We start from the raw sequence: 27,494 nt of genomic DNA, 5'->3' as shown, positions 1-27,494 counted from the left end.
CGAAAATAAAGAAACACATATTTTTTTTGTTTTTGGAAAATCCTATTAATGTGATGGTGAAAAGGGGGGTTAATTTTTAAAATGAGAGCATCTATATCTCAAATGTTATAAAGTTTAGACATGTAAAATTTGGAATTTAGAATCTTCATTAAAAATAAAGGAACACGTATTTTTTTGTTTTCGGAAAATCCTAATAGGCGGGGTGAAAAGGGGTGAAAAGTGGTGAAAAATGGGTTGAATGCCTTTAAAGGGAATACTTACATATTAGAAACTGAATATATTACAGACCTGAAAATTGGTATTTGGGATCTACTTTAAAAATAAAGAAACAGGTATTTTTTCGTTTTCGGAAAATCCAAATAACAGGGGGTGAAAAGGAGGATGAAATTTTTTAAATGAGTGTATCTATATCTCAAAACTTTTAAAGTTTAAAGATGTAAAATTTGGTATTTAGAATCTCCTTTGAAAATAAAGAAACACGTATTTTTTTGTTTTCGGAAAATCCTAATAGGAAGGGTGGAAAAGGGTGAAAAAGAGGTTGAATGCCTTTAATGAGGCTACTTATATTTCAGAACTTGAAGATATTACACTCCTGAAAATTGGTATTTGGGATCTACTTTAAAAATAAAGAAACAGGTAATTTTTCGTTTTGGGAAAATCCAAATATTGGGGGGTGAAAAGGGGGGGGTGAATTTTTAAAATGAGTGTGTCTACATCTTGAAACTTTAAACGTTTACAGATGTAAAAATTGGTGTTTAGAATCTCCCTTAAAAATAAAGGAATACGTATTACTTTGTTTTCTCTAAATCCCAATAGGAGAGGTGTAAAAGGGTGAATAATGGGTTGAATGCCTTTAATGAGGATACATATATCTCAGAAACTGAAGATATTACAGAACTGAAAATTTGTAAATGGGATCTCCTTTAAAAATAAAGAAACACGTATATTTTTGCTTTTGGAAAATTCAATTAATGGCGGTTAAACAGGAGTGGCAAATTGGGGTGAATTTTTTGAAAGACTATATCTACAGAATATCTGAGAAGCGTAAAATGTTACGGACGTAAAAAGTGGGTATTTGGAATCTCCTGTAAGTGTAAAGAAACATAGGTGATTTGTCTTTGGAAACTCCACTTAAGGGAAACTAAAAAGGGGTGAAAGTTTAAAATGAGAATTTCTACAGTATATCTCAAAGAAACTTAACATGTTACAGAAGTGAAAAATGGTAATTTTTTATTCTATTAAAAATAAAGAAACGTGTATTTTTATTTTTCGGAAATACCACTTGGGTAGTGGGGGGGGGGGGGGGTAAAAGTGACTGAAAATGGTGTTGAATTCTTTTAATTAGGCTACTGATATCTCAAAAATGAAGATGTTACACACGCGAAATTTTATTTTTGGAATCTGCTTTAAAAGTAAACAAACACGTATTCTCGGAAAATCCAATGAAGGGGGTTTGGGGGGTTAAAGGATTGAAAAAATTAATTGACTTAATTGTATGAGAATACATACATCTAATAAAAACTAAAGTTGTTACAGACATGAAAATTGGTATTTTGATTTACTTTAAAAACAAAGAAAAGCGCGTTTTGGGGGAAACAATCTTGGGGGGGGGGGAGTGAAAAGGAGTTGAATTCCTTTCATGAGGACACATAAATCAAGAACTGAAGAGGTTAGAGTGGTAATAATTGGTATTTAGAAGATCCTTTACTATTAAAGGAACAAGTACTTTTTGCCTTAATATCACTTTGTGAGGGGGGGGGGGGGTGTGAAAGGAAGTTAAAAAAAAGTGAATGATTTTTAAGAGGATTCTTATATCTCAAAAATGAAGGTAATAAACGTGAACATTGGTATTTGGAATCTCCTTTAAACATAAAGAAACACGCCTTCTTTTAATTTTTTGGGGGTGGGGGTAAATAAACTTAACGGCGGTATGGTGTAAAAGGAGGTGAGACCACTTGATTTTACTGTTCATAATGTACTTATAAGGAGCCTCCGTTGCTCAGGCGGCAGCGTGCCGGCCTCTCACAGCTGGGTTCCGTGTTTCAAGTCCCGGTCACTCCATGTGACATTTGTGTGTTTGTCCAACCCTTGTCCCGTTTCCCTACGGGGTCGGGTATGAGGTGAGATGAATTTGTCTTGGCGGTTTTTTTTTATGACCGGATGCCCTTCCTGACGTCAACCTCATCAGAGGAGTTAATGGGAGATGAAATGAATGACGTGATATATGATAGTAGGGAGAGGGTGAAACCCGGTGCCGGCACATAGCCTACTCCTGTCGAATAGCACCAAGGGGTCTGCTCAAGGCTTAACGTCCCCATCCGACGGACGAATCACCATCAACAGCGTCATATGCCCTCACTCCATATGAGCACTGCGGAGAGGTTTGGAATTTAATCCAGGCTTTTGGCACGCAATCTAGTGATTAGAAATTGTATACCACCACCTCCCCTACCCTGCCGGCCAACATTCTGATGGTGAAAATTTTTTCGACCAACGGGACTCGAACCGGCTAACCTCGGTGTTAGACATAATGGAGGCGGGACAGGTTTTTCTCCGGATACTCCGGCTTTCCCTGTCATCATTCATTCCAGCAACACTGTCCAATATTTCATTTCATTTGTCACTCATCGATCATTGCCCCAGAGGGGAGCTTCGGCAGCCGGCACAATTCCTATTGTCGCCGCTAGATGGGGCTTTATTCATTCCATCCCTGATCCTGTCGAATGATAGGAAACAGGCTGTAGAATTTCGATGTACTTATTCTGATCATAAACTGATCATTTTTAATCTTTCCTGGGTTCGTTTTCAACAGCCATCCTTTCCTTCGGAGAACGTTCTTAGATTACAGTAGATTCTCCTGGCATATAAATAAAATTTAAACACATTTGAAATAAACTATAGGAATGAGATTGGCCGTCAAATTGTTCACCTCTATAATAAGGTCAATAATACACGGAGGCATGTCATTCGTATCGCCAGAAATCCCGCACACTTGCCTACGCGCGACAATGGTGCTGGTCACATTGTCAACAATAACAAAGGCAGCAGATGTAATTTACCGCCAAGTAGCGGACTTGCATATTGCTGTGGGATCCAGAACATATAATAATAATAATAATAATAATAATAATAATAATAATAATAATAATAATAATAATAATAATAATAATAATAATAATGTTCTGGACCGTCTTCACATGTGCGGACCACGCTGGAAACGGGTCCTGGACGGCTAATGACTAAGAATGCAGTCCGGCCGCGGGTTCAGTAGGCTACCGCCAAGGCACCCAAGACGACACCACGACAGATCCCCTGAAGGATTTGATCCATATTAAAAATGCTTATAGGAAAAGATGGCAAAGATTTAGGGACCCAACTAACTGGGTGGAATACCTGGACCTAGCCCGGGAAGTATGAAATCGATTGCTGGAAAGAAAGATTGAAAAATGGGAGGAAACTTGCCGTAATCTATTAGAAAACGAATCAGATCGCGAATTTCGGCGGATTATATATCTAAAACAATAACATTCAATTATAAATTTCAGTATAATACCGTAGCGAAGCACGGGTATCTTGCTAGTCAGCTTATATATGCAGTTGTCTGGCTACGAAGTCGAGTATAATAATATGGTAATACAATAATATAATAATAATATAATTTCATAATTATATAATAATTGACAATTATTGTTAATCATTCGACAGCATTGAAACTACCGCGGTGATGATATAATTATATAATAATTGAGAATTATTGTTAATCATTTGACAGTATTGAAACTACCGCGATAAATGTATTCTGCAGCCAAGAACAGGAATCCAAAGTGCTGTCAAAATTGACCGAAACTTCTGAAGGTTTGTTCAATGAATATCAGAAGCCACGAGTTTTCATGTACGTCCGTTTTATGTAAATAAGTAGATTTTTTTTTACAAATAAGACTTTACAGTCTCAATAATTAAAAAAAAGGAACATTTGAGTAATGGGATGTTTCTGTTGCGTAAATAACTGTGATATATTTTCTCTTTAAATTCGAATCATTTTATTTCAGTGCCTGTACCAATGTTACACTGGAGCAAGAGTTCATGAACTTCCATTTACTAAGTCCAGTTCATGAGAGATCCTCTTTCACCATCTGCAATTCGTTCAAAGGCTTCCCACATTTCTCGACAGGTGGAGCAAAGTAACATTTTAAAAACCGACTGACGGAGCTTTATTATTTAAAATTTTAAAGTTCCCATTCGAAGAAGCTCTCCCTACCTCAAAGTTAAAAAAGAGCACAGTGGAACAAGGACACGGTGAGTAGTAATTAGTGAAGAGGATATTGGTACTTTCTATTCAGTCACCCCATTACTTCAGTGTACGATATAATTACAGGTCGAGGCTGCAACAGCCCGTCGTCTAATTAACAGTTCACGTATAAAGTAGTCTAGAAAGGAAATCGATATTTTTTATAAATTACTCCAGCATACGGATAAACGAATAAAATACATAGAAAGTGTTAGAAAGATATATAAAAAACAGTTTTCAATACAGATTGCAAATGATGACAATGATACTTTCCCTTTGCCGCACATGCTCGTGTTGGGCCAACACAGTTGAGAAGAATAATTGGATTGATATTTAATTATATTTAATTACATTTAACATTCAATTTACATTCTTCCTTTTTCCTGATGTATCCCCAGTAATCTAGTGTCGGCACAAATGTGGATTAAGACTAGTGTTACAGCTGGATGTCAATTCTACAAGGAGAAATATATCCACAATTGCAAGTTACTATGCTGGTTAATAGTGTGATGTGATATGATGTGAATAAATGAAAATTCGTATTAACACTATCATAAACCCTCAGCGCCCGAGCTATAGAAATTAATAAATCGAGTTAAAGTCCCTGGAACGGGAGGAATCGAACCCACGTTCTTATGGACTGAAGACCACTATGTTGACTCTTCAGCCAAGGAGTTGGATATAAATAAATACATTTTTAAGAAAACAATGTTTTGTTATCTGACATTATTTTCAAAGTGCCCAGAGAGAATACGTATTCCAAATACATTAAAATATCTCATACTTCATATGCATATTCCTTTTTATAATATTATCCTCTTTGCCACACAGGTAAAGTGTTTCTCGTTCACTCTATCCCTTGGTCCAGGAATAACTATCTTCCACTCTCCCTGTATATTGAATTCGTCACTGGCGTCATTGAATCTCTTACTAGCTTACCTTCCAAATTCGCTGGGCATATTTCCCCTCGAGTTTATGGAAGTCTGAAATACTACGCTTGGACAGGGTGCAGAACAGCAAAAATCTGTTGCCCGCTATGTCAAATCCCCTTGGAAAAAGGACAGCAAAAGTATAAAGTAAGAAAAACAAATCTTTTTTATTGAAAAACTAGCAATTACCCGCCACTTCGCTAGCGTGGATTTCGAAATTTGTTAAAAGTAATTGTTCCTCGGTACTGTACTAAGACATTATCTGTAAATCCCTAAAGTATAAAATCTCACCGAAAACTTGAGTTTCATTTACCCGAGAAACTATTTATGAACCAAGTTTATGGTATTATATTTTAGTGCTAAGATGACCATGCGACATAGAATTACACATGTTAGAAACATTCTTCTCTCAAGTCGAAAATTTAAAAAGAAATGTATTTTTAAAGGAGATTCCAAATACTAATTTCCACGTCTGTAACATATCCAATTGAATTTTAAAAAATTCAAGTCCTTTATCACACTTTCCCGCACCCCCACCCCCACCTAAGTGGATTTTCTGAAAATAAAATATACATGTTTCTTTATTTTTAAATTATATTCCAAATACCAAGTTTCACATCTGTAACATCTTCAGTTTCTGAGATATAAGTAATTTTTAAACAAAATTCAAGTCCTGCTTTATTTATTCCCATACCATCCCAACTTAAGTCGATTTTCCGAAAACAAAAAAGTGTTCCTATTATATTTAAAGGGGATTCAAAATACCAATTTTTACGTCTGCAACATCTTCAATTGCTGAGATAAATGTATCCTCATAAAAATAATTCAACTCATTTTCCAGACCCCACCCCCCGTTGAGGTGATACCTCACCTCCCCTCCAAAAATGCGTGTTTTTATTTGTAAAATACATTCCAAATACCAGTTTTCACGTCTGTAACGTTCAGTTTTTGATATCTGAGTATCCATATAAAAGGAATTAAATGTTTTCACTCCCTTTCACCCACTCCTCTTAAGTGAATTTTCCGAAAACTAAAAATACTTCTTCCTCTATTTATAAAGGAGCTTCCAAAGTCAAATTACCACGGATGTAAAATTTTCAGATTTTGAGATATGTGTATCTCATAAAATGAATTCAACCCCTTTCTCAAACACCCCCTCCCCGAATTGATTTTCCATAAAAATAGTTTATCTGCAATTTAAAGGAGGTTCCAAATCCCAATTTTCACGTCTGTAATACCTTCAGCCTTTTTTAGATATAAGTATCCTCATACAAGTAATTCAAGTAATTTTTCAATTCATTCACCCACTTAAGTGAACTTCCCGAAAACAAGAAGTACATTCCTTTATTTGTAAAGGAGCCTCCAATTATCAATGATCCCGACTGTAACATCTTCTGTTTTTGAGATATGTGTATCCTCATAATAAGGATTCAAATAATTTTAACCCCTCCCCCTCCAAGGTGATTTTTCCCCCAAACTGCGTAATTTTTTATTTTAAAAGGAGATTCCAAATACCAATTGTCACGCCTGTAACATTTTTACCTTTTTAGATATAAGTGTCATGCAAACAATTCAACTAATTTTTCATTTCTTTCACACTCCTAATGTGGATTTTCCAAAAACAAAAAGTGCGTGTTTCTTGATTTTTAAAGGAGATTCTAAATACCTATTTTTACGTCCGTAAACTTTTACGTTTTTCGGATATAGAAACACTCGCTTAAAATATCCAAAAATCCTCCATAAGATCGGCTTAGACCCGACAATTTATCTCCCTTAGCAGGTAGCCGAAGACAGCTGACAGAGCTGTGGGACCTTCAAGTGAAAGTAGTTTCGAGTCTAGACCACAAGCTTCCGTGAACCATGCCAAAAAGCACTGATTCTACTTACGGGACCGCCCCGTTTGCCAACCCGTGCGATATTTCCAGGTCACAGCTGATTTCGTAATTTGATAAAAGTAATCGTACCTCCTCTGCGAACCATGTGACCTTGCCGCGGTGGGGAGTCTTGCGTGTCCCAACGATGCAGATAGCCGAGCCCCAGGTGCAACCTTATCGGATGGGTATCTGTTGAGAGACCAGACTAACGAATGGTTCATCGAAAGGGGGGTAGTAGCCTTTCGGTACTTGCAAGGGCGGCAGTCTAGATGATTGACTGATACGGCCTTGTAATAATACTCAACATGGCTTAGCTGTGTTGATACTGCTACACGGCTGAAAGCAACGGGAAACTACAGCCGTAACTACCTCCCTAGGACATGCAGCTCTCTCTGTATGAATGATGTACTGATGATGGCTTCCTCTCGGGTAAAATATTCCGGAGGTAAACTAGTCCCCCATTCGGATCTCCGGGTGGGGGCTACACGAGAGGGGGCGATCATCAGGAAGATGGATACTGACATTCTGCGAGTCGGAGCGTGGAATGTTAGAAGTTTGAATCGTTGTGGTAGGTTAGAGAATCCGAAAAGGGAGATGGATAGGCTGAAGTTAGATGTAGTTGGTATAAGTGAAGTACGTTGGCAGGAAGAACAAGATTTTTGGTCAGGCGACTACCGAATTATCAACACAAAATCAAACAGGGGAAATGCAGGAGTTGGTTTAATAATGAATAAGAAAAGAGGGCAGCGGGTAAGCTACTACACCCAGCATAGGATTCAAAAAATAATTTTAACCCCTCCCCCTCTAAGGTGATTTTTCCCCCCAAACTGAGTATGTTTTTTATTTTATAGGAGATTCCAAATACCAATTGTCGCGCCTGTAACATCTTTACCTTTTTTGATATAAGTGTCATGCAAACAATTCAACTAATTTTTCATTTCTTTCACACTCCTAATGTGGATTTTCCAAATACAAAAAGTGCGTGTTTCTTGATTCTTAAAGGAGATTCTAAATACCTATTTTTACGTCAGTAAACTTTTACGTTTTGGGGATGTATAAACACTCGCATAAAATGTCCAAAAATCCTCCCTAAGATCGGCTTAGACCCGACAATTTATTTCCCATAGCAGGTAGCCGAAGAAAGCTGACAGAGCTGTGGGACCTTCAAGTGAAAGTAGTTTCGAGGCTAGACCACAAGCTTCTTCTCCTTCTTGGTGCTGGAATTTCACTTTTCGCCAATTTATTTGCAACACGTCTTAATATCCCCAACACACAATTATATAATATATTCATCTACCTCGTTCAGGCAATGACGTAATTTTAAACCTCAGTTTCGATTAGGGTTTGAGCTCTCTCTCTCTCTCTCTCTCTCTCGTCACGAATATTCTGAAGCTGAAAAAGATTTTGTTGACAGTGATGATAACTAGCTGTTATCTGAAATCCTGCCGAAAGTAGACTAATATTCTGAATTAATGTGACTACGATACTTTCATGACAATGCAAGATAGATTAGTTATAATGGAGGGACAACCGGACAACGATATTAGAGTTGAATTGAAGAAAAACGCCGTAGTGATCTTAAAGGGGAAGAAGAAGAGAAGTCTGTAGTGCCTATCCCAACAGTGAGAGATGCGCGAGAAGTCATCAGAGCTGTGAGCATATTCTACGGAGTAGAGGGAGAGTTCAGTAAAATAGTGATGCAAGTGACAGACAGACGTTACCCACGATTATTCCTACATGAAAAGCTTGTCAAGTAATGTACATACTGCAACAGTTGTAAGCTGAACTTCACGCTCTTATGATATTTAAATATTGTATTTGCACGTTAATGTCGGGCTTAAAAGGGAATAATTCATATAAATAGTCTAAAAACTACACCGTATAATTATTTTTCTGTACCTCCTGCCCGGCTCCATGGCTAAATGACTAGCACACTGGCCTTTGGCGACAGGGGTCCCGGGTTCGATTTCCCTCAGGGACGGGAAATTTAACCATAATTGGTTAATTTCGCTGGCACGGGAGCTGGGTGTATGTGTCGTCTTCATAATAATTTCATCCTCATCATGACGCGCGGGTCGCCTACGGTCGTCAATTCAAAAGACCTGCATCTGGCGAGCCGAACTTGTCCTCGGGCACTCCTGGCACTAAAAGCCATACGCCATTTCAGTATATGATGTGTATGAAGATGAGCTGTCCTTTACTTTAATTTTAAATTCTTCATACGACATCTGCAGGCTGTCGCAGAGACAAGTAGTGTCTTACAAATTTTGGTTAAACATTATTTGTAGAAATGTAATAATCGAAGAAACAAGATATATTTTTAAGGTCCACATGCGTAGTTCTTTAGAATGGAGATAGAACCTTACACTGCACTAACTGCTACGGTAGTGATGATGGTTATGGGAAGTCGAAACTGCTAACAGAAGTGTACAAAAAGCTTCGGGATGGTGTCTCTTGCCCAATTCATCAAACCAGTGACTAATATAGCTGTGAAGTGATACATTGCTTTGAAATATTCAACATTAGGTTTACGGATGTTCTTCTTCTCTGAATTGACTTCCTTGGGTTGATTGACGTGAGTCTCAAAACGTAGAGTAGGGTCTGTGATGTATCCTTGTGAAGAATTTGGCTTCAAAGCGATAATGTCTATTCACCGATTGCTGCCATAACGGGAGAGAAACAATGAACTTCTTGGTATATGATTCATCCAATACTGAACTAAATTTGGAATGAATTTTAGAAACGATAAATTACTTTATAGTACTCACTATGGAGTAGTGAGGCAGTTTAAGCCTGGTGTAATTATGACTCCTCACCTTAACGCCACTAGCGAAATACGTCACGGTGATAGCGGAGGGGATACGCCTGATCACGTATTATACATGCCCATGAAAACTACGGATCTAAGTGTGAAGGAAGACATGCATAATACGTTCCGATATTCAGACCACTGAAGGTATCACTCAACGGATAATAAAATTGCACATTCTCGGATCAGCGCGTATACTGTAAAGGAATTTGTCATTTCTAAAATCCATTCAACATTTAGTTCAGTACTGGGCGAACCATAATAAGGATTTGTCTGCGATGATGAGACAATTGGATAAACAGACTAATGAAGGTTTTTAAAGTTTCACACCGTTGTTTGGTCAAACGAAGCTATTTCTTCTATAGATTCCAGGGACCTGTGTTCACGTTTCCTGACTCGGTCTTGCGTTAAGCGGATATCTTCACTTGAGTAGTATCTAATTAACGTACGTTTTCGAAAATGATCCGTATATTTTATATTTTAATGTATGATTTAGGAATTACTGTTATAATACGTATATACAAAATGTACGCACACTGTGTAAAACCTTAGTTATTGCGATCTCATAGTCCAGATCGTAAATCCATTCAACCGCTTCAGTAGAGGCGGCATAGTGAATGTCCATTACTGATGGAATTGGACATTCGCTGATGATATGTTGCACTGTTTGTAGGGTGGCCCCATAGTCACGACCTGAAAAAGGCTCATTTGAGCAGGAGATATCCACATCTGCTTTGCCTTGTACGCATAAGGTTGATGAACCTCCACTGGCATTTGGAAGGAGGTTGGCACTTGGGGGAGTTTCCAATTCGATCGTTGAACATTAATAGCTGTTCCCATTGGGTTTTTCGTACATTCTTGAAGCTGTAGGGGTACTCAAAGTTGAACTGCTCCACGCCACATTTAGTTCAATATCGGGCGAATCATAATATGGATGTCTGCAATGATGAGTCAAATTGGATAAGCTGACTACTGAATGCTTTTAGAAGTTGCTTCATGTCCATACGTCTTGTCTTAAATGCCCCACACGTGATCGTGAAACAAATATACGATGACATAGAACTTGATTTCAAGCTTTAGTGTTGAATTCTTGATAGATGTATGGGAAGCTCCGTATTATTCTGAATGTTTTTTCCAGACCTTCAGGAGAGCTTCTGATTTTCATAGGGCTGGAGGTGAAATGTTACTAAGAGCAGTGAGTCATAGCGTGGGTGTGCTTTATGTACAGCCTGTGATTATCCACATGCCCTGATTGAGTTGCACGTCTACATTTTTGGAGCAAACGCTGTTCAACCAAGTCGGGTAGCAGTATTCAACAACACAGTATAATAAGGTTAAAGCGATGTATATTAGAATTGATCCGTTAGCTTCCCAAGATGGACCAGCGAGTCTTCGAAACTAAGCAGCCATATTTGTGAGGTGGTGGTTGAAGGTCACAAATCTCCTCTTGCTTCACGTCATTTGGTTTTACCTTTAAAGTGCCCTACACGTCATCCCCGGGTAGTCCTAAGTAAGCAAATATATGATGAGATAGAACTCTTTGAAGAAATCACGCGTCGAAGAAATCTGAGAAAGGAAAATTAGAAGATCGGTTAATATACGATCTCTTCCGAAATATTTCATAGCTTTTCGCCTGCCTTGATTGTTTGTTTCTTTCGTTGTTTAGCGCTTCCTCTGTGTAACGGTTCCCTTCACTGTTTGTAGAGTCTACCTATTAAGGAAATGGTTGCAGTGCATTTGTCATAATATGTTTCATACATAAATTTTTATATCAGAAGAATTATAATTCTCCAAATTAGGATTTTACTTGTGCAATATTGATGTCACAAAAACAATTGCGAAAACTCTGTAATAAATTGTTGGGCTTCTCCATACATAACAGGAACTGAAACTGAGCACAGCGCTCACGTCACGGGGTCAATGACCTTGGCCGGGGTCAATGACCTCGGGTGCTAACGCAGCAGAAAAATGCTGACTCAGCATATACAGGAGCCCCACTGCTCCCCTACTTGAGCACAGCCCTGACAGATATAAGTGCTGTTCTAGTGAAACTCTCCTCAGATTTAAGCTATCACAAACACAAAATACATGACTAACGAAGCATGTACTTACCCAGTGTGTAATGTGATCTACTTCAGTTGGATTACTGGTACGAATTAGAATGCCAGGTCCATTAACCGGCTAACGAATTCAAAAGGAGTAATAATAATAATAATTTCGTGTGGCTATTTCTAGCCGGGTGCAGCCCTTGTAGGCAGACCGTCCGATGAGGGTGGTTGGCATCTGCCATGTGTAGGTAAGTGCGTGTTATTCTGGTGGAGGATAGTGTTATGTGTCGTGTGTGAGTTGCAGGGATGTTAAGGACAGCACAAACACCCAGCCCCCGGGCCATTGGAATTAACCAATGAAGGTTAAAATCCCCGACCCTGCCGGGAATCGAACCCGGGACCCTCTGAACCGAAGGTCAGTACGCTGACCATTCAGCCAACGAGTCGGACGAAAGGAGTAATGAAAAATAAATATTACATCCTGAAGTATGTATGAATGGTTAACATTTTAATTAAACGTATTAATGAGATCGCCGCATAAATAATCCACTCTCATCAGTTCATCAAACTATAGATCATTACTTCCTATAAGCAAATGGATAATGGGGAAAGCGATGAACCTTAAAGTATCGAAAACCCACTCTTTTGGCTGCAAGACAAGGGTGGTAATCATTAAACAAAGAAATGCAATCAAACCAATAAAATATAACAATTACAGCTAAGAACTCAATTCAGGAGACAATATCCTCTACAAAAGTGCAGTTTAGAGAAGGAATATTACAAATCTCTATCCTGCAAGTCTTCACTGTACGTATTCTGTAATAACAACTGGAAACCTTAAGAATTACACCCATGAGCTCAATGGACGTCAATAAGGCGAGGAAAATGAAAACTGTCAGGCACCAATCGGTTTGCTCCAGCCACCAGATTGGAGAAGCGCTGGAACTGATTACAATGTCAAGTTAAAGTGGTGTGCGGAAGTTTTAATTTCCTAGTTCGTCGGCAAGTCAGTAAAATTCCTCAGACAGACCCACAGCTTGATAGAAAGCGTAATGGATTTTATACATAGCTATTGCGAACGGGATTGAAAAGAATTTCCTGAACTTTGAGGATAATTCGTCACGGTAAAAATCAGTTTTTGTAAATAGATGTTAAATGAGTGATAATTCTCGAACAGTACTTTTTTTCTAAAGATAAAGGGTAAAAATTTCAACGACAGTAATAACGTATAACACGCAAAGGTACAGACATCATAAAGGACAGGTTACAAAAATACTGATCTAATACGAAGAAACCCTGTAGTCCATTAAGTGCCTTGGTCTACCAAGACGTCTCCTAATCAGATAAATGGCCTTGCGCTCAGAGTTACGATATCCTGAGCCGTATTGGTTGGCTCCGTTACCGAATTCGACGTCTCTCGTATGAGACAGCAACTCATTTGGTCTCATGAGGCTGAGTAAATCCCGTTAAAGCTCCTTGGGCTAGCCAAAAATAGAATTTAGGGCCCCTGAGTAAGAGGTTGGGACATTATCTCCACAACACGGGAATGGCAGAAGACTGAAAACCAAAGTAGATTTTTATAAAAATTTGCCTTACGTTGCATCGACTCAAATAGGTGTTATGACGACGGTCGTATAGGAAAGGGCTACGAGTGGGAAAGAAACGACCGTAGACTTAATTAAGGTACAACCCCAGCATTTGCCTGGTATGAAAATTGGAAATCATGGAAAACCACCTTCAGGGCTGCCGACAGTGGGGTTCGATCCCACTATCCCACTATCTCCCGAATGCAAGGTGGCCCAAACTGTGCAGCCAAATGCCCAGTCAAAGTTGATCTTGCTCCGGAAGTAGATACACAAAGCACTACACATACTATGCTATACGCGAACCTTTTCTTGAGCCCTGAGCTCCCTAGTGATGAATCGGTAGACCTTCGACATCCATATCGGCAACCTTTGAAACACAAACTATGAATCGCTTATTCATCGCTGTGCGACATCTGGCGTACACTTTACGAACTAGTACTGTTGTTGTTTACACAGCAAAGCCAAACTATATCATTCATGCTAGTAGGCTAACTAGATTCGCACTGAGAAATGTTATATAATGTTAAATAATGTATGTGTGACACAGTTGTTGACGTAAGATAATAAATGTTAAAAAATGCATATCGATCGATCATATTATCGATTCAGTTCAGATTTCATTTCCATCCAGTTAGCAGTATAACCGGAACTGGCAGCGCTTCCTCCTTACTCCTCACCCCGTAAAAATCGGGCTCAAGGAAAAGTTTGCGTATAGTACAACAATATAATAGTAACCACAACTTACTATCTACACATCGGATCAGCAATGTGTTATGTGTTGTAAGCCAGATTTGAAGGATGAAACTTCCCATTTCAAGGGGATTTTGAAGTCAGGCAAATTTTCAAAATTGTCATGTTCCTATTTTATCCCCTACTTGTAGAGCAGACAGTCCTGAATAAGAATACCTATATTTTATATAGGACAGTCTCGGCTAAATCCACAGTACAGCAGTAACTGAAATATAATTTTACTGCGGCTATACCTCAGCGCAAGGAGAAGGTCTGATCGGCTTATTAAGTCCTCTAAACAACTTGTACTCCAATGGTAAATGTTGTAAATTGTGCAGTGGATGCCTATGGTGGTAAAATAAAGAAGTTTCAGTACTTATCCTCTTTACAGTGTTTGGAAGACAGGCTTCTTTACGGTGAGTACTTCTGCAATATTTATTCCTACTTTTTGTTTTTCTTTCTTTCTTTCTTTCTTTCTTTCTTTCTTTCTTTCTTTCTTTCTTTCTTTCCTTCTTTCTTTTTTAATCCGTTTACCCTCCAGAGTTGTTTTTTCCATCAGACTCAGCGAGGGATCCCACCTCTACCGCCTCATTAACAGTGTCCTGGCGCGCGAGACTTTGGGTCGGGGCTACAACTGAGAAGAAGGACCAGTACCACGACCAAGCGGCCTTAACTGCTATGCTGTACGGGGGCCTTATTGGAGGATGGGAGGATTGAACGGGATAGGCAGGGAAGAGGAAAGGAACCGGCCGTGGCCTGAAGTTTGGTACCTTCCCAGCATTTTCCTGGAGGAGAAGTGGGAAACCACGAAAAGCCATTTCGAGGATGGCTGAGATGAGAATCGAACCCCTTCTACTCAGTTGACCTCCCGAGGTTGAGTGGACCACTTTTCAAATTTCATGACAGAGCCGGGAATCGAACCTGAGCCACCAAGGTTCGCAGTTATTAACTACTACAGCACAGAGGTGGACATTCCTACTTTCAAGTAGTAGTATTTTCAGTGTTACTAGCAACGAATTTAGGGACTACTGCGGAATAGCCACATCACGATGTGGGATTACGCGGACTGCCAGCAACTAAAGTACTAAAGAACTAAATGAAGTAATTGGAAATAAATTGTATTATTGTTCTGAAGTACTAAATGAATATAGCATTATTAACAGTTATTTCAGTTTAACTATTTTCAAAGTGCGACATATTTCAAATTTGCGTTGATACTTCGGATTTAGTCCTGTCTTCCACCTTCCTCTGAAATCTATTTAAATACCTTTATGATAAATCAACTACTGATGAATCAAGACTATCCTAAATTTCTTTTCCACTTTACTCTAAAATTGAACATTTTGTAAACTGATGTACCGGTACATATTTCTCCAAAGAATTAACCCTCAAGTTACACAATTTTCCATTAGTATTTTATGTGTACTGCGGCAAAATGAATTGACTTACCCGACATTACATTAAATAGTACTTTCAAGAAAAATTCAATAGGTTATAATTTTTACTCTAATTTATAGTTCAATAAAAATGGCATAGTCCGCCTCTGTGGTGTAGTGGTTAGCGTGATTAGCTGCCACCCCCGGAGGCCTGGGTTCGATTCCCGGCTCTGCCACGAAATTTGAAAAGTGGTACGAGGGCTGGAACGGGGTCCACTCAGCCTCGGGAGGTCAACTGAGTAGAGGTGGGCTCGATTCCCACCTCAGCCATCCTGGAAGTTGTTTTCCGTGGTTTCCCACTTCTCCTCCAGGCGAATGCCGGGATGGTACCTAACATAAGGCCACAGCCGCTTCCTTCCCTCTTCCTTGCCTATCCCTTCCAATTTTCACATCCCTCCACAAGGCCTCTGTTCAGCATAGCAGGTGAGGCCGCCTTGGCGAGGTACTGGTCATTCTCCCCAGTTTCATCCCCGACCAAGAGTCTGAAGCTCCAGGACACTGCCCTTGAGGCGGTAGAGGAGGGATCTTTCGCTGTGTCCGAGGGAAAAGCCGACCCTGGAGGGTAAACAGATGATGATGATGATGAAAAATGGCATAGTGAAATTATATGCGTAAGAGTATAAATTATGAAATTTCCTACTACATCAAGAAATAATTCCGGAAAAATGCGTACCTATGAGTGCTTCCATTACCTAAAATTTTTGAAACTGCACTAATATCCACTGTTTAATGTGGGCCACTAATATATTTTTAAACGGTTGTGCATAAATATTGAAATAAGTACGCTAAATTTTATTAAAATTAAGTAGGAAGCGTTTGGGAGGAAATTCATATCAAAATATTTTTGGGGGGCTAGGTCCGTATATATACAGGTTCCCGTAAGTAGGTTCCTTAACTTAATTTTTTTCAAAAAATTTTCCTCCGACACTCCAATATTCTACGAAGTCTTGACACACTTTCCCATTTCCTTGATCTAAACAAATGCGATTACACACACTGTCACAAAAGCCAATCGGATAAGAGTACATGATGATACAACAAGCCTATAATGGCAATAATTAAGACACGTTATATAAGTAACATACGAGTGTCTTAATTACCGTTATAGGCGAGTTGCATACGACTGTTTATGCTCGGCGATAATTATAACACTATTATTTCAATATCCATAAGTTTCTGTCCAGATGTCGCTTGACAGTTGAGTTTACTGAGCACAGCGCAGAGCGCATGCGCTGGGTTATTGATTTTCCGTGAGTTGATCAGAGACCTTGACAATGTCATATGTTTTCAAATCTTTGATAGAAAGTTATCATGACGTAGCTTTATCTATATAAATAAAATCGTAATGACCGTGTGTCTATACATTGATTATTTTGGCGAAATTTCTGTACAGATATCAGTTTCAGGTGTAATAATGACCATCCGCATATATTTAGCTTTGGTATCTGTTTGCCTATAACTTGAAAACTACTGGATATATTTTTACCAAACTTCATATTTAGAATCCACCTGTCCTTGGGTAGGATTTAAGGTCAATAATGTTTCTAAATCCCTGAACTGACTGGGGTTTTATACGAAACCGAAACCGTGATTTTGCATTCCCACCAAATATGTACAACCAAACGTAATGGAAATATAATTGCTTTAATAGAAAACAATTTCTAAACCTTTTCTATCATAAGTATCATTTTCGATTCGTCCGACTCGTTGGCTGAACGGTTAGAGTACTGGCCTTCAGTTCAGAGGGACCCGGGTTGGATTCCCGTCCGGGTCGGGGATTTTAACCTTAATTGGTTAATTCCAATGGCACGGAGGCTGGGTGTATGTGTTGCCTTCATCATCGTTTCATCCTCATCACGACGCGCAGGTCACTTACGGGAGTCAAATAGAAAGACCTGCACCTGGCGAACCGAACCCGTCCTGTGATATCCAGGCACTAAAAGCCATACGACATTTCATTTCATTTCATTTCGATTAATAAGGGATTAATAAGGGAGATATTAACAGATCGTTTTCCGGTACAAGTCCCACCGAACTGAACAAAAGAGCGGGTGCGGGTAAAGTGTATTTCTTATAACTTGAAAACTGCTGGATTTTTCAAGCACACTTCATATTTAGCACCCACCTGTCCAACGGTAAATTTTTTAGTCCATACCATGTCAAATTCCCGGCATGGACTAGGGGTTTATACGGAACAGGAACAGTGCTTCTACTCTCCCACAATATATACAAGACCAGGCTGACTGGAAAATGACTAACCTTGATGGAAATCTTTTTCTAAAACTTTTGTTCTCATGTGCATTTTTTCAACAGGAGGATTAATAAGGGAGATGTCAGCGGACATTGCCCAAAAGGTGTTGTACGTGGAGAAGATTGTTATCTTCTATATAAATAAAATCGTAACGACCGTGTTTCTGTACATTGACTATTTTGGCGAAATTTCCGTACAGTTATCCGTTTCAGGTGTAATCATGACCAACCGCATGTTTTTTTGTTTGGCTTTGGTGTCTGTTTGTTTGTTTGTTTGTCTGTTTGTCTATAATTTGAAAACTACTAGATACATTTCTACCAAACTTCGTATTTAGAATCCGCCTGTCCTAGGGTAAGTTTTAGGGTAAATATTGTTTCTAAATCCCTGAAATGACTGGGGGTTTATACGAAACCGAAACCGTGATTTTGAACTCCCACAAAATGTACAGAACCAAACTTAATGGAAATCTACCTGCCTTAATGGAAATCGATTTTTAAAAATGTTTTTCATGTGCATAATTTCTATACGACGATTTATAGGAGAGATGTCATTAACGGACCGTTTTCCGGTTCTATTCCCACCGCACTTAAGAGCGGGTGCGTGTAAAGCGTATTTCTCATAACTTGAAAGCCGCTGAAGATACTTCAACCAAACTTCATATTTAGCATCCACCTGTCCAAAGGTGTTTTAAAGTCCAAACCATTTCAAATTCTCGGTATAGGCTGGGGGTTTATAGGGAACTGAAACATTGATTACTTACAAGACAAACCTGACTTGGAAATCGACCATTATTGATGGAAATCCATTTCAAAAACTTTTTTTTTCATGTGCATTTTTTCGACAGGAGGATTAACGGTTGGTTTTGCAGGCTAAGTCCAGCGGACATAGCACAAAACGAGTTGTACGTGTAGCAGATCCCTTATCTACGTATACTTGCAATTCAAAAAAATCGTATTCACTGCATTTACAGTAACTTACTTCGATATCCGTATACAATGTAGAATATCGTAGCGAAGCACGGGTACATTTGCTAGTTTCAAGTACAATGTTTTAATTGTATAGTTGGTGAAGTGAATTTGCGGGAATGTGCCGTATGGTTGTGGAATATTGGAAGTAGAAGGTACCGAGCTCGATAGCTGCAGTCGCATAAGTCCGATCCAGAATCCAGTATTCGTGAGATAGTAGGTTCGAACCCCACTGTCGGCAGCCCTGAAGATGTTTTTCCGTGGTTTTCCATTTTCACACCAGGCAAATCCTGGGGCTGTACCTTAATTAAGGCCACGGCCGCTTCCTTCCCACTCCTAGCCCTTTCCTGCCCCATCGTCGCCATAAGACCTATCTGTGTCGCTGCGACGTAAAGCACCTGCATTGATGTTCGGCGGCTGGCACGACTTTCTGCGAACCATGTGACGTTGCCGCGGTGGGGAGGCTTGCGTGTCCCAATGATGCAGATAGCCGAGCCGCAGGTGCAACCATATTGGATGGGTATCTGTTGAGAGACCAGACTAACGAATGGTTAATCGAAAGGGGGTTAGCAGCCTTTCGGTACTTGCAAGGGCGGCAGTCTAGATTATTGACTGATACGGCCTTGTAATAATACTCAACATAGCTTAGCTGTGTTGATACTGCTACACGGCTGAAAGCAACGGAAACTACAGCCGTAACTACCTCCCGAGGACATGCAGCTCTCTCTGTATGAATGATGTACTGATGATGGCTTCCTCCCAGGTAAAATATTCCGGAGGAAAACTAGTCCCACATTCGGATCTCCGCGTGGGGACTACACGAGAGGGGGCGATCATCAGGAAGATGGATACTGACATTCTGCGAGTCGGAGCGTGGAATGTTAGAAGTTTGAATCGTTGTGGTAGGTTAGAGAATCTAAAAAGGGAGATGGATAGGCTAAAGTTAGATGTAGTCGGTATAAGTGAAGTACGTTGGCAGGAAGAACAGGATTTTTGGTCAGGCGACTACCGAATTATCAACACAGAATCAAACAGGGGAAATGCAGGAGTTGGTTTAATAATGAATAAGAAAATAGGGCAGCGGGTAAGCTACTACGACCAGCATAGTGAAAGAATTATTGTCGTCAAGATAGACACCAAACCAATGCCCACCACAATAGTGCAGGTCTATATGCCTACTAGTACAGCGGATGATGATGAAATTGAAAGAATATATGAGGAGATAGAAGATTTAATACAATATGTAAAAGGTGATGAGAATCTAATTGTGATGGGAGACTGGAATGCAGTGGTAGGCCAAGGAAGAGAAGGTAGTACAGTAGGAGAATTTGGATTGGGACAAAGGAACGAAAGAGGAAGTCGGCTGGTTGAATTCTGCACTGATCATAATTTAGTCCTTGCCAATACTTGGTTCAAACACCACAAATGACGGCTGTATACGTGGACGAGACCTGGAGACACTGGAAGGTATCAAATAGACTTCATTATGATTAGGCAGAGATTTAGAAACCAGGTGTTGGATTGCAAAACTTTCCCAGGAGCAGACGTGGACTCTGACCCCAACTTGTTGGTCATGAAATGCCATCTGAAGTTGAAAAAATTGAAGAAAGGAAAGAATGCAAAAAGATGGGATCTAGACAAGTTGAAAGAAAAGAGTGTGAGGGATTGTTTCAAGGAACATGTTGCACAAGGACTAAATGAAAAGGCTGAAGGAAACACTATAGAGGAAGAGTGGAGAGTCATGAAAAATGAAGTCAGTAGGGCTGCTGAAGAAATGTTAGGAAGGAAGAAAAGATCAACTAAGAATCAGTGGATGACTCAGGAGATACTACACCTGATTGTTGAACGACGAAAATACAAGAAGCTAGAAATGAAGAGGGCACAAAAGAATACAGGCGATTAAAGAATCAAGTGGATAGAAAGTGCAAGGTAGCTAAGGAAGAATGGCTGAAGGAGAAGTGCAAGGATGTCGAAGGCTGTATGGTTATGGGAAAGGTAGATGCTGCATACAGGAAAATCAAGGAAACGTTTGGAGAAAGGAAATCTAGGTGCATGAATATTAAGAGCTGAGATGAAAAGCCAGTTCTAGGGAAAGAAGACAAAGCAGAAAGATGGCAGGAGCATATCCAACAGTTGTATCAAGGTAAAGATGTAGATAATTTGGTTCTGGAACATGAAGAGGCTGTTGATGCTGATGAAATTTGAGACCCAATTTTGGGGTCAGAGTTTGACAGAGCTGTGAGTGGCCTAAATAGGAACAAGGTACCTGGAATTGATGATATTCCCTCTGAATTACTGACTGCCTTAGGAGAAACCAGCATGGCAAGGTTATTTCATTTAGTGTGCAAGATGTATGAGACAGGAGAAGTCCCATCCGATTTTCGGCAGAATGTTGTTATGCCTATTCCCAAGAAAGCCGGTGCTGACAGGTGTGAAAACTACCGCACCATTAGTTGAGTATCTCATGCCTGCAAAATTTTAACACGTATTATTTACAGAAGAATGGAAAAAGAAGTTGAAGCTGAGTTGGGAGAAGATCAATTTGGCTTCAGAAGAAATGTAGGAACACGTGAAGCAATCCTGACTTTACGTCTGATCTTAGAGGATCGAAGGACAAGCCCACGTACATGGCATTTGTAGATCTAGAAAAGGCATTCGATAATGTTGAGTGGACCAAGCTATTTATGATTCTGAAGATGATAGGGATCAGATACCGAGAACGAAGAATTATCTACAATCTGTATAAAAATCAGTCTGCAGTGATAAGAATCGAGGGCTTTGAAAAAGAAGCAGCAATCCATAAAGGAGTGAGGCAAGGCTGAAGTTTGTCGCCTCTCCTTTTCAATTTTTACATAGAACAGGCAGTAAAGGAAATCAAAGAAAAATTTGGAAAGGGAATCACAGTCCAAGGAGAGGAAATCAAAACCTTGAGATTTGCCGATGATATTGTTATTTTATCTGAGACTGCATAAGATCTCGAAAAGTTGCTGAATTGTATGGATGAAGTCTTGGGTAAGGAGTACAAGATGAAAATAAATAAGTCCAAAACAAAAGTAATGAAGTGCCGCCGAACGAAGGCAGGTGATGTAGGAAATATTAGATTAGGAAACGAAGTCTTAAAGGACGTAGATGAATATTGTTACTTGGGTAGTAAAATAACTAACGATGGCAGAAGTAAGGAGGACATAAAATGCAGACTAGCACAAGCAAGGAAGAGCTTTCTTAAGAAAAGAAATTTGCTCACTTCAAACATTGATATCGGAATTAGAAAGATGTTTTTGAAGACTTTCGTGTGGAGCGTGGCATTGTATGGAAGTGAAACATGGATGATAACTAGCTCAGAAAGAAAGAGAATAGAAGCTTTTGAAATGTGGTGTTACAGAAGAATGCTGAAGGTGAGATGGATAGATCGAATCACGAATGAAGAGATACTGAATCGAATTGGTGAGAGGAGATCGATTTGGCTAAATTTGACGAGAAGAAGAGATAGAATGATAGGATACATCTTAAGACACCCGGGACTTGTTCAGTTTGTTTTTGAGGGAAGTGTAGGTGGTAAGAACGGTAGGGGTAGACCAAGGTATGAATATGACAGGCAGATTAGAGCAGATGTAGGATGCAATAGTTACGTAGAAATGAAAAGATTAGCACATGATAGGGTGGCATGGAGAGCTGCATCGACCCAGTCTATGGACTGATGACTCAAACAACAACATGTGTGTCCGATGTGTTTGATTTTGGAAACATATACGAAACTAGTGCGTTGAGCGCAGGCACGATGCTATCCTTACCTAATTGGTCAAACAGCTGTATCATAACGAAAATCTGAACTCTGATTGCTGGAGAATCTGTATCATAATGAAATTCTGAATTCTGATTGGTGGACAACCTGTATCGTAATGAAACTTGAACTAGAATGTGCCTCAATAAGATTCAGTTTTCTGGCATAGAATATTTATATTTCGGCAACGTCGAGCATAGAAGTGTTTAGACAACTGCCACAACATGAACAAATAAAGCCTCCAGTCAAAAAATATTCGTACTTCCTAAAATGGATCAAAAGCTACCAGCAATTGTACTATAACTAAAAACACAACACCCCTACTCGTTTTCTCTCATATCATTATCGTTGTTACTAGTAAATCCTTTCACAAGAAGTGGATACCAAAATTTTAATCTACTTACTTTGCTCTATTCCCAGATTTAGATTCCATTGCCTGCTAGAACTGGTGAACAGCTGACTGCCGCAACGTTAAGGCTGCAATTGGCGGGCTATCTCTACGAGTCCTTGAAACACGGCTTTATCAGAGAAGGAAAAACAATAGTTACCAACCAGGTGTAGCGTAATTTAGTCACAAGGAGTTGTAGCTGGTGATAATGGAATCTCTACACGTGTCCAGGACACCTCTACCACTTTTCGTAGTACGACCGGTAACGAGGGAAAATAATATAAGATCAAGTTATATGCTTCATTTCACTGAATTTTCTGAACGCCTGTGTCCCATGATGGAGGTTAGAACCTGTATGGTAATGAAACATGAACTAGAATGTGTCTCAATAAGATCCAGTTTTCTGGCATATAATATTTATATTTCGGAAACTTCGAGCATACAAGTATTTAGACAACTGCCACAACATGAAAAAATAAAGCCTCGAGTCTAAAAATATCCGTACTTCCTAAAATGGATCAAAAGCTACCAGCAATTGTACTATAACTAAAATCACAACCAGGTGTAGCGTAATTTAGTCACAGGGAGTTGTAGCTGGTGATAATGGAATCTCCAAACGTGTCCAGGACACCTCACCACTATACTTTTTGGTGGTATTTGGGGCGGGAGGGAACTATCAGGTGATAACCTTTCCGTAATTCCACAAATATTGTCGTTGAAAGAGCAAAAGCTCCGACCAGTCAAAGAGTGTGGGCATTCACACAAGAGAGAAGTTGTCTTTGAACGTACTTACTTATTCTTATCTATAATTAACTGGAATTTGCACCCGTTATTTGAGCGGCAATTAGCAAAGAAATATATATTTTCACTAAGATTTTATGCAAAGTTCATGGCCCAATTTGCACGTTAATTACGTTATGTTGAGGAGATATGTTTCTCCGAAAACACGTGACAGTAATGTGAGGTAAGATAAATCTGAACAACATCGAGGGAAAGAATGAGGAAATTTCAAATGTATAGTACGGTACAGTAGTTATGTTGTTCCTTCGAGCGCTGGTGTGGTGCAGTGATTGAAGGCTCGAGAAACGCTTTGTGGCGACATCTCCTTTATTATATGCTCGAACCAAAAGTAATATACATATACACAATTTACTACTGCTACTACTACTAATAATAATAATAATAGAAAATAAACGTTTGTCTGGGTATGTGCGCGATGCCCAATCAAATCTACGGCACACGGAGTTCAGAAATTTTCAAGATAGGTGGATGAAAGGGGGTTCAAATGCACCTCAAAGCCGGTTTTTCCATTCTTGCGTTCGTTGAGGAGTTATCAACGAAAAATCAACGGAAAACATGTGATATAACAATCAAACGTTCTGCCGCCTGGAAAACTGTCTCTAGGCAACGTATACAAGATATGTAATGCAAGCCAAGGTGCCATTTTAACTCAATGGCGTATGGAGCCATTTTTGGTCCTCGACACGAGGAGCCATATTCAGTCCGTAATATCCGGAAGTGTTTGTCTGTGCGTATGTGTGCGATGCCCAGCCAAATCTACGGCACGCAGAGATTTTAATATTTTTTACATAGATGGTCACAGTATTTTGCCGATCACCATGGCTGTATCAAAGAGAAGTTATTGCACCAAGAAATAAAGCCGTCAACGTCATCAACAAGCAACTTTGCAAGAATTACTCGGTGTTCTAAAAATTGACAAGTCTATCGACACGACATGTAATACAGATGGGGCTGTCAGCTACAGGACAGAGCTTTTGAACCACTTGCAGTTACCTGGAGTCCCCTCGAAAATCTTGGAGTGGACGATTATGGCACCGATTATCCTTCGCAGAAATATAAATCCTCCTTCCCTCCACGATAGAATACGGCTCTCAGTCAAAAACTGATGCCAAATATTAATTTTTTTCTTTTTTTTTTTTTTTTGCTACTTGCTTTACGTCGCACCGACACAGATAGGTCTTATGGCGACGATGGGACAGAGAAGGGCTAGGAGTGGGAAGGAAGCGTCCGTGGCCGTAATTAAGGTACAGCCCCAGCATTTGCCTGGTGTGAAAATGGGAAACCACGGAAAACCATTTTCAGGGCTACCGACAGTGGGGTTCGAACCTACTGTCTCCCGAATACTGGATACTGGCCGCACTTAAGCGACTGCAGCTATCGAGCTCGGTCCAAATATTAATGAAGCCATCATCATGACTGAACATGCCGCGGGTGAAGTAGCATTAATTCCTCGGATTCAAATCACCCCTCGGATATACCGTTTCAATTTAGGCGTCTTCAGTTTCCCGTTTGTTTGAGTTTCGCTATGTGCATCAATAAGAAGCAAGGAAAAATGGCTTAACGTTGTAGAACTCGACCTCCGGAAACCGTGATTCTCACATAGTCAACTGTACGTGGGTTGTTCGAGAAATGAAAAGACAGCTCGAAATGGAAGGGCACTTAATATACTTTATCCGGAAGGTCTATGAGGAAAATTAGTTTGTTTTTCATATAATTTGGTCTTTTACATTGTTTTAATATTGTGTATACCATCCAATAACTCGGTATATTAAGCATTGAAAGTAACACTGTAATTAAAAAATAAATAGTATAATTCATCTAATTTATGTAAAAACTATGTGTGTTAATAGATAAACAGTTTTTATTTTAAATAAGTGGTTTTAAAACATCTAACGGTTGAATTAAAAACGCGGGTGTAAACGCGGACACACGCACACACATATATATTGCACCCAAATTGCCTTAGGCGCTATGGCGGAATACATTAATTCATCAGACTCTTTGTATAAACCTTACATTCGACAATTTTAGCGAGGACTGAAGATTGCTCACGATCCACAAACGTGGAAGGGCTAAGCCACCTTGGCAGAGGTAAGTCGCGGTCTGTTGTGAGTTGTTAAACAATTATGTCGTAAATGCACTTAGCCAGACATTTTGGAAAGTCTCATAGCGTTAAGTATATTTTATTTACAGGGCACCGTGGCAGAAGAAGAGGATAGAGGAGTTTACCGCTGATCGACAACAGGATATATCCTGTTCTTGCTGGAAACCAACTTTGAAGGGACCATGGAGTGATATGAACTAAATGTCTCACAGGACGGGACAGAGAGAGAGAGTTCAGATCTGCCTACAAACATGTACTCCACACGACGACACTGAAGTCAAAATCAGCGTATACCACGACCCTGAAAGGATAGTTTCCAAATACGGATTTTGGATGACATATTGACATTTAAGAATGGAAAACCACTTGTCTTGCAAATGTAGCCGTAGCGAAGTAACACGCGCGGTCATTCAGCTCGGTAATCCCATTTTAGAAAATTAAAACAGAATATCGATATCTTCAATGGATTAGAGATTATTTCTGCGTAACCTCTTGGGTGAGTAACAATGTATATTAACGTTTGTATATCATAGTTATGAATGGCGAAATCATCGTCAATAACATCATTTATTGTATATTATGCAGGGCCATGTATTTGCCAAAATATCATAAAATTTTAATATCTTAAACATACACTGTTCAACAGGTAACTTACGAAAGGATTAAATTTTACTGAAAAATTTTTTACTTCTGCTTGTGGAGAAAAATTCAGATCGGTGAAGTTCAAGTACCAATCCCCTATTCTGCTCTAGATGAAGTGAGGGACCACGAAGAATTCACTTCTAGCTCGTTCCAAAATAGAATTCAACCCCTACTTCCCTTCTCAGCTAGATAAGTTGAGTGGCTCACAATGAAAGAGCGCTGGCCTTCTGAGCCCAAATTCTCGCGTTAATCCCGGCTTAGTCCAGTTTTATATGAGCTCTCATTAGTAGGGTGAACAGTACCTTCAATTATGTGCATTCCAGTACTATACCTCTATATACATTTAGGTTACTCACGTCACTTTCCCTCCAGGACAACATCGAAGCAATCAAAATTCTTAAAGTGAAATTACATGTCGTGTTCATAGATTATTCACAAATCTTCGACACAATCAACAGACCGCATTTCATATCAAACGTTGAGAACCCAACATGAAAATATAACCCAATGTTACGACTTCTAAGAAACAAAATGGCAAAGAACGAAGTACCGGTACAGATGGAAGAATCGGGTCACTAGTTAGATCTAATTGAGCAGACTACGGGAGTCCTGCAGGGGGATCCACTGAACCCCCTTCTGTTCAACGTAGCCACAGAAGACACAGTCCAGTTCACAAAGAAGGCATAGAAATACATATGCATGGGGACGACGCGGCGCTAGTATTACGTCAATAACATTTTTGTAGACAAAATTCGATCGGTGGATAGAACGGGCTGAACCAAATAACCTCAGTCTGAATAGGAATAAGACAGTGACAATAATCTCCAAGAGAGGAAGCGGACAGGCGGCAACGGATGTTATAG

The 27,494-nt window shown here is 39.5% G+C and overlaps 1 protein-coding gene across 2 annotated transcripts in view; it reads right to left on the bottom strand.

Annotated features, from left to right (window-relative positions):
* LOC136875748 (luciferin sulfotransferase) overlaps nt 1-27,494 on the bottom strand; it is a 246,934-nt gene that overhangs the window by 176,266 nt on the left and 43,174 nt on the right. The window contains exon 1 of one of the 2 annotated variants that reach the window (XM_067149325.2): nt 23,101-23,213. The exons of the other annotated variant lie outside the window; for it this stretch is intronic. Within the exon in view, the coding sequence (XP_067005426.2) occupies nt 23,101-23,129 (29 nt within the window). The 5' untranslated portion in view covers nt 23,130-23,213. Of the gene's footprint in view, nt 1-23,100; nt 23,214-27,494 lie in introns of those variants that run through there. 2 annotated transcript variants of the gene reach the window in all.

The sequence above is a fragment of the Anabrus simplex genome, chromosome 1, assembly GCF_040414725.1.
Source record: "Anabrus simplex isolate iqAnaSimp1 chromosome 1, ASM4041472v1, whole genome shotgun sequence".
NCBI classification, from domain to species: domain Eukaryota; kingdom Metazoa; phylum Arthropoda; class Insecta; order Orthoptera; family Tettigoniidae; genus Anabrus; species Anabrus simplex.
Note: the sequence above shows the minus strand (reverse complement) of the source record. Positions and strands in the feature narration are given on the sequence as shown.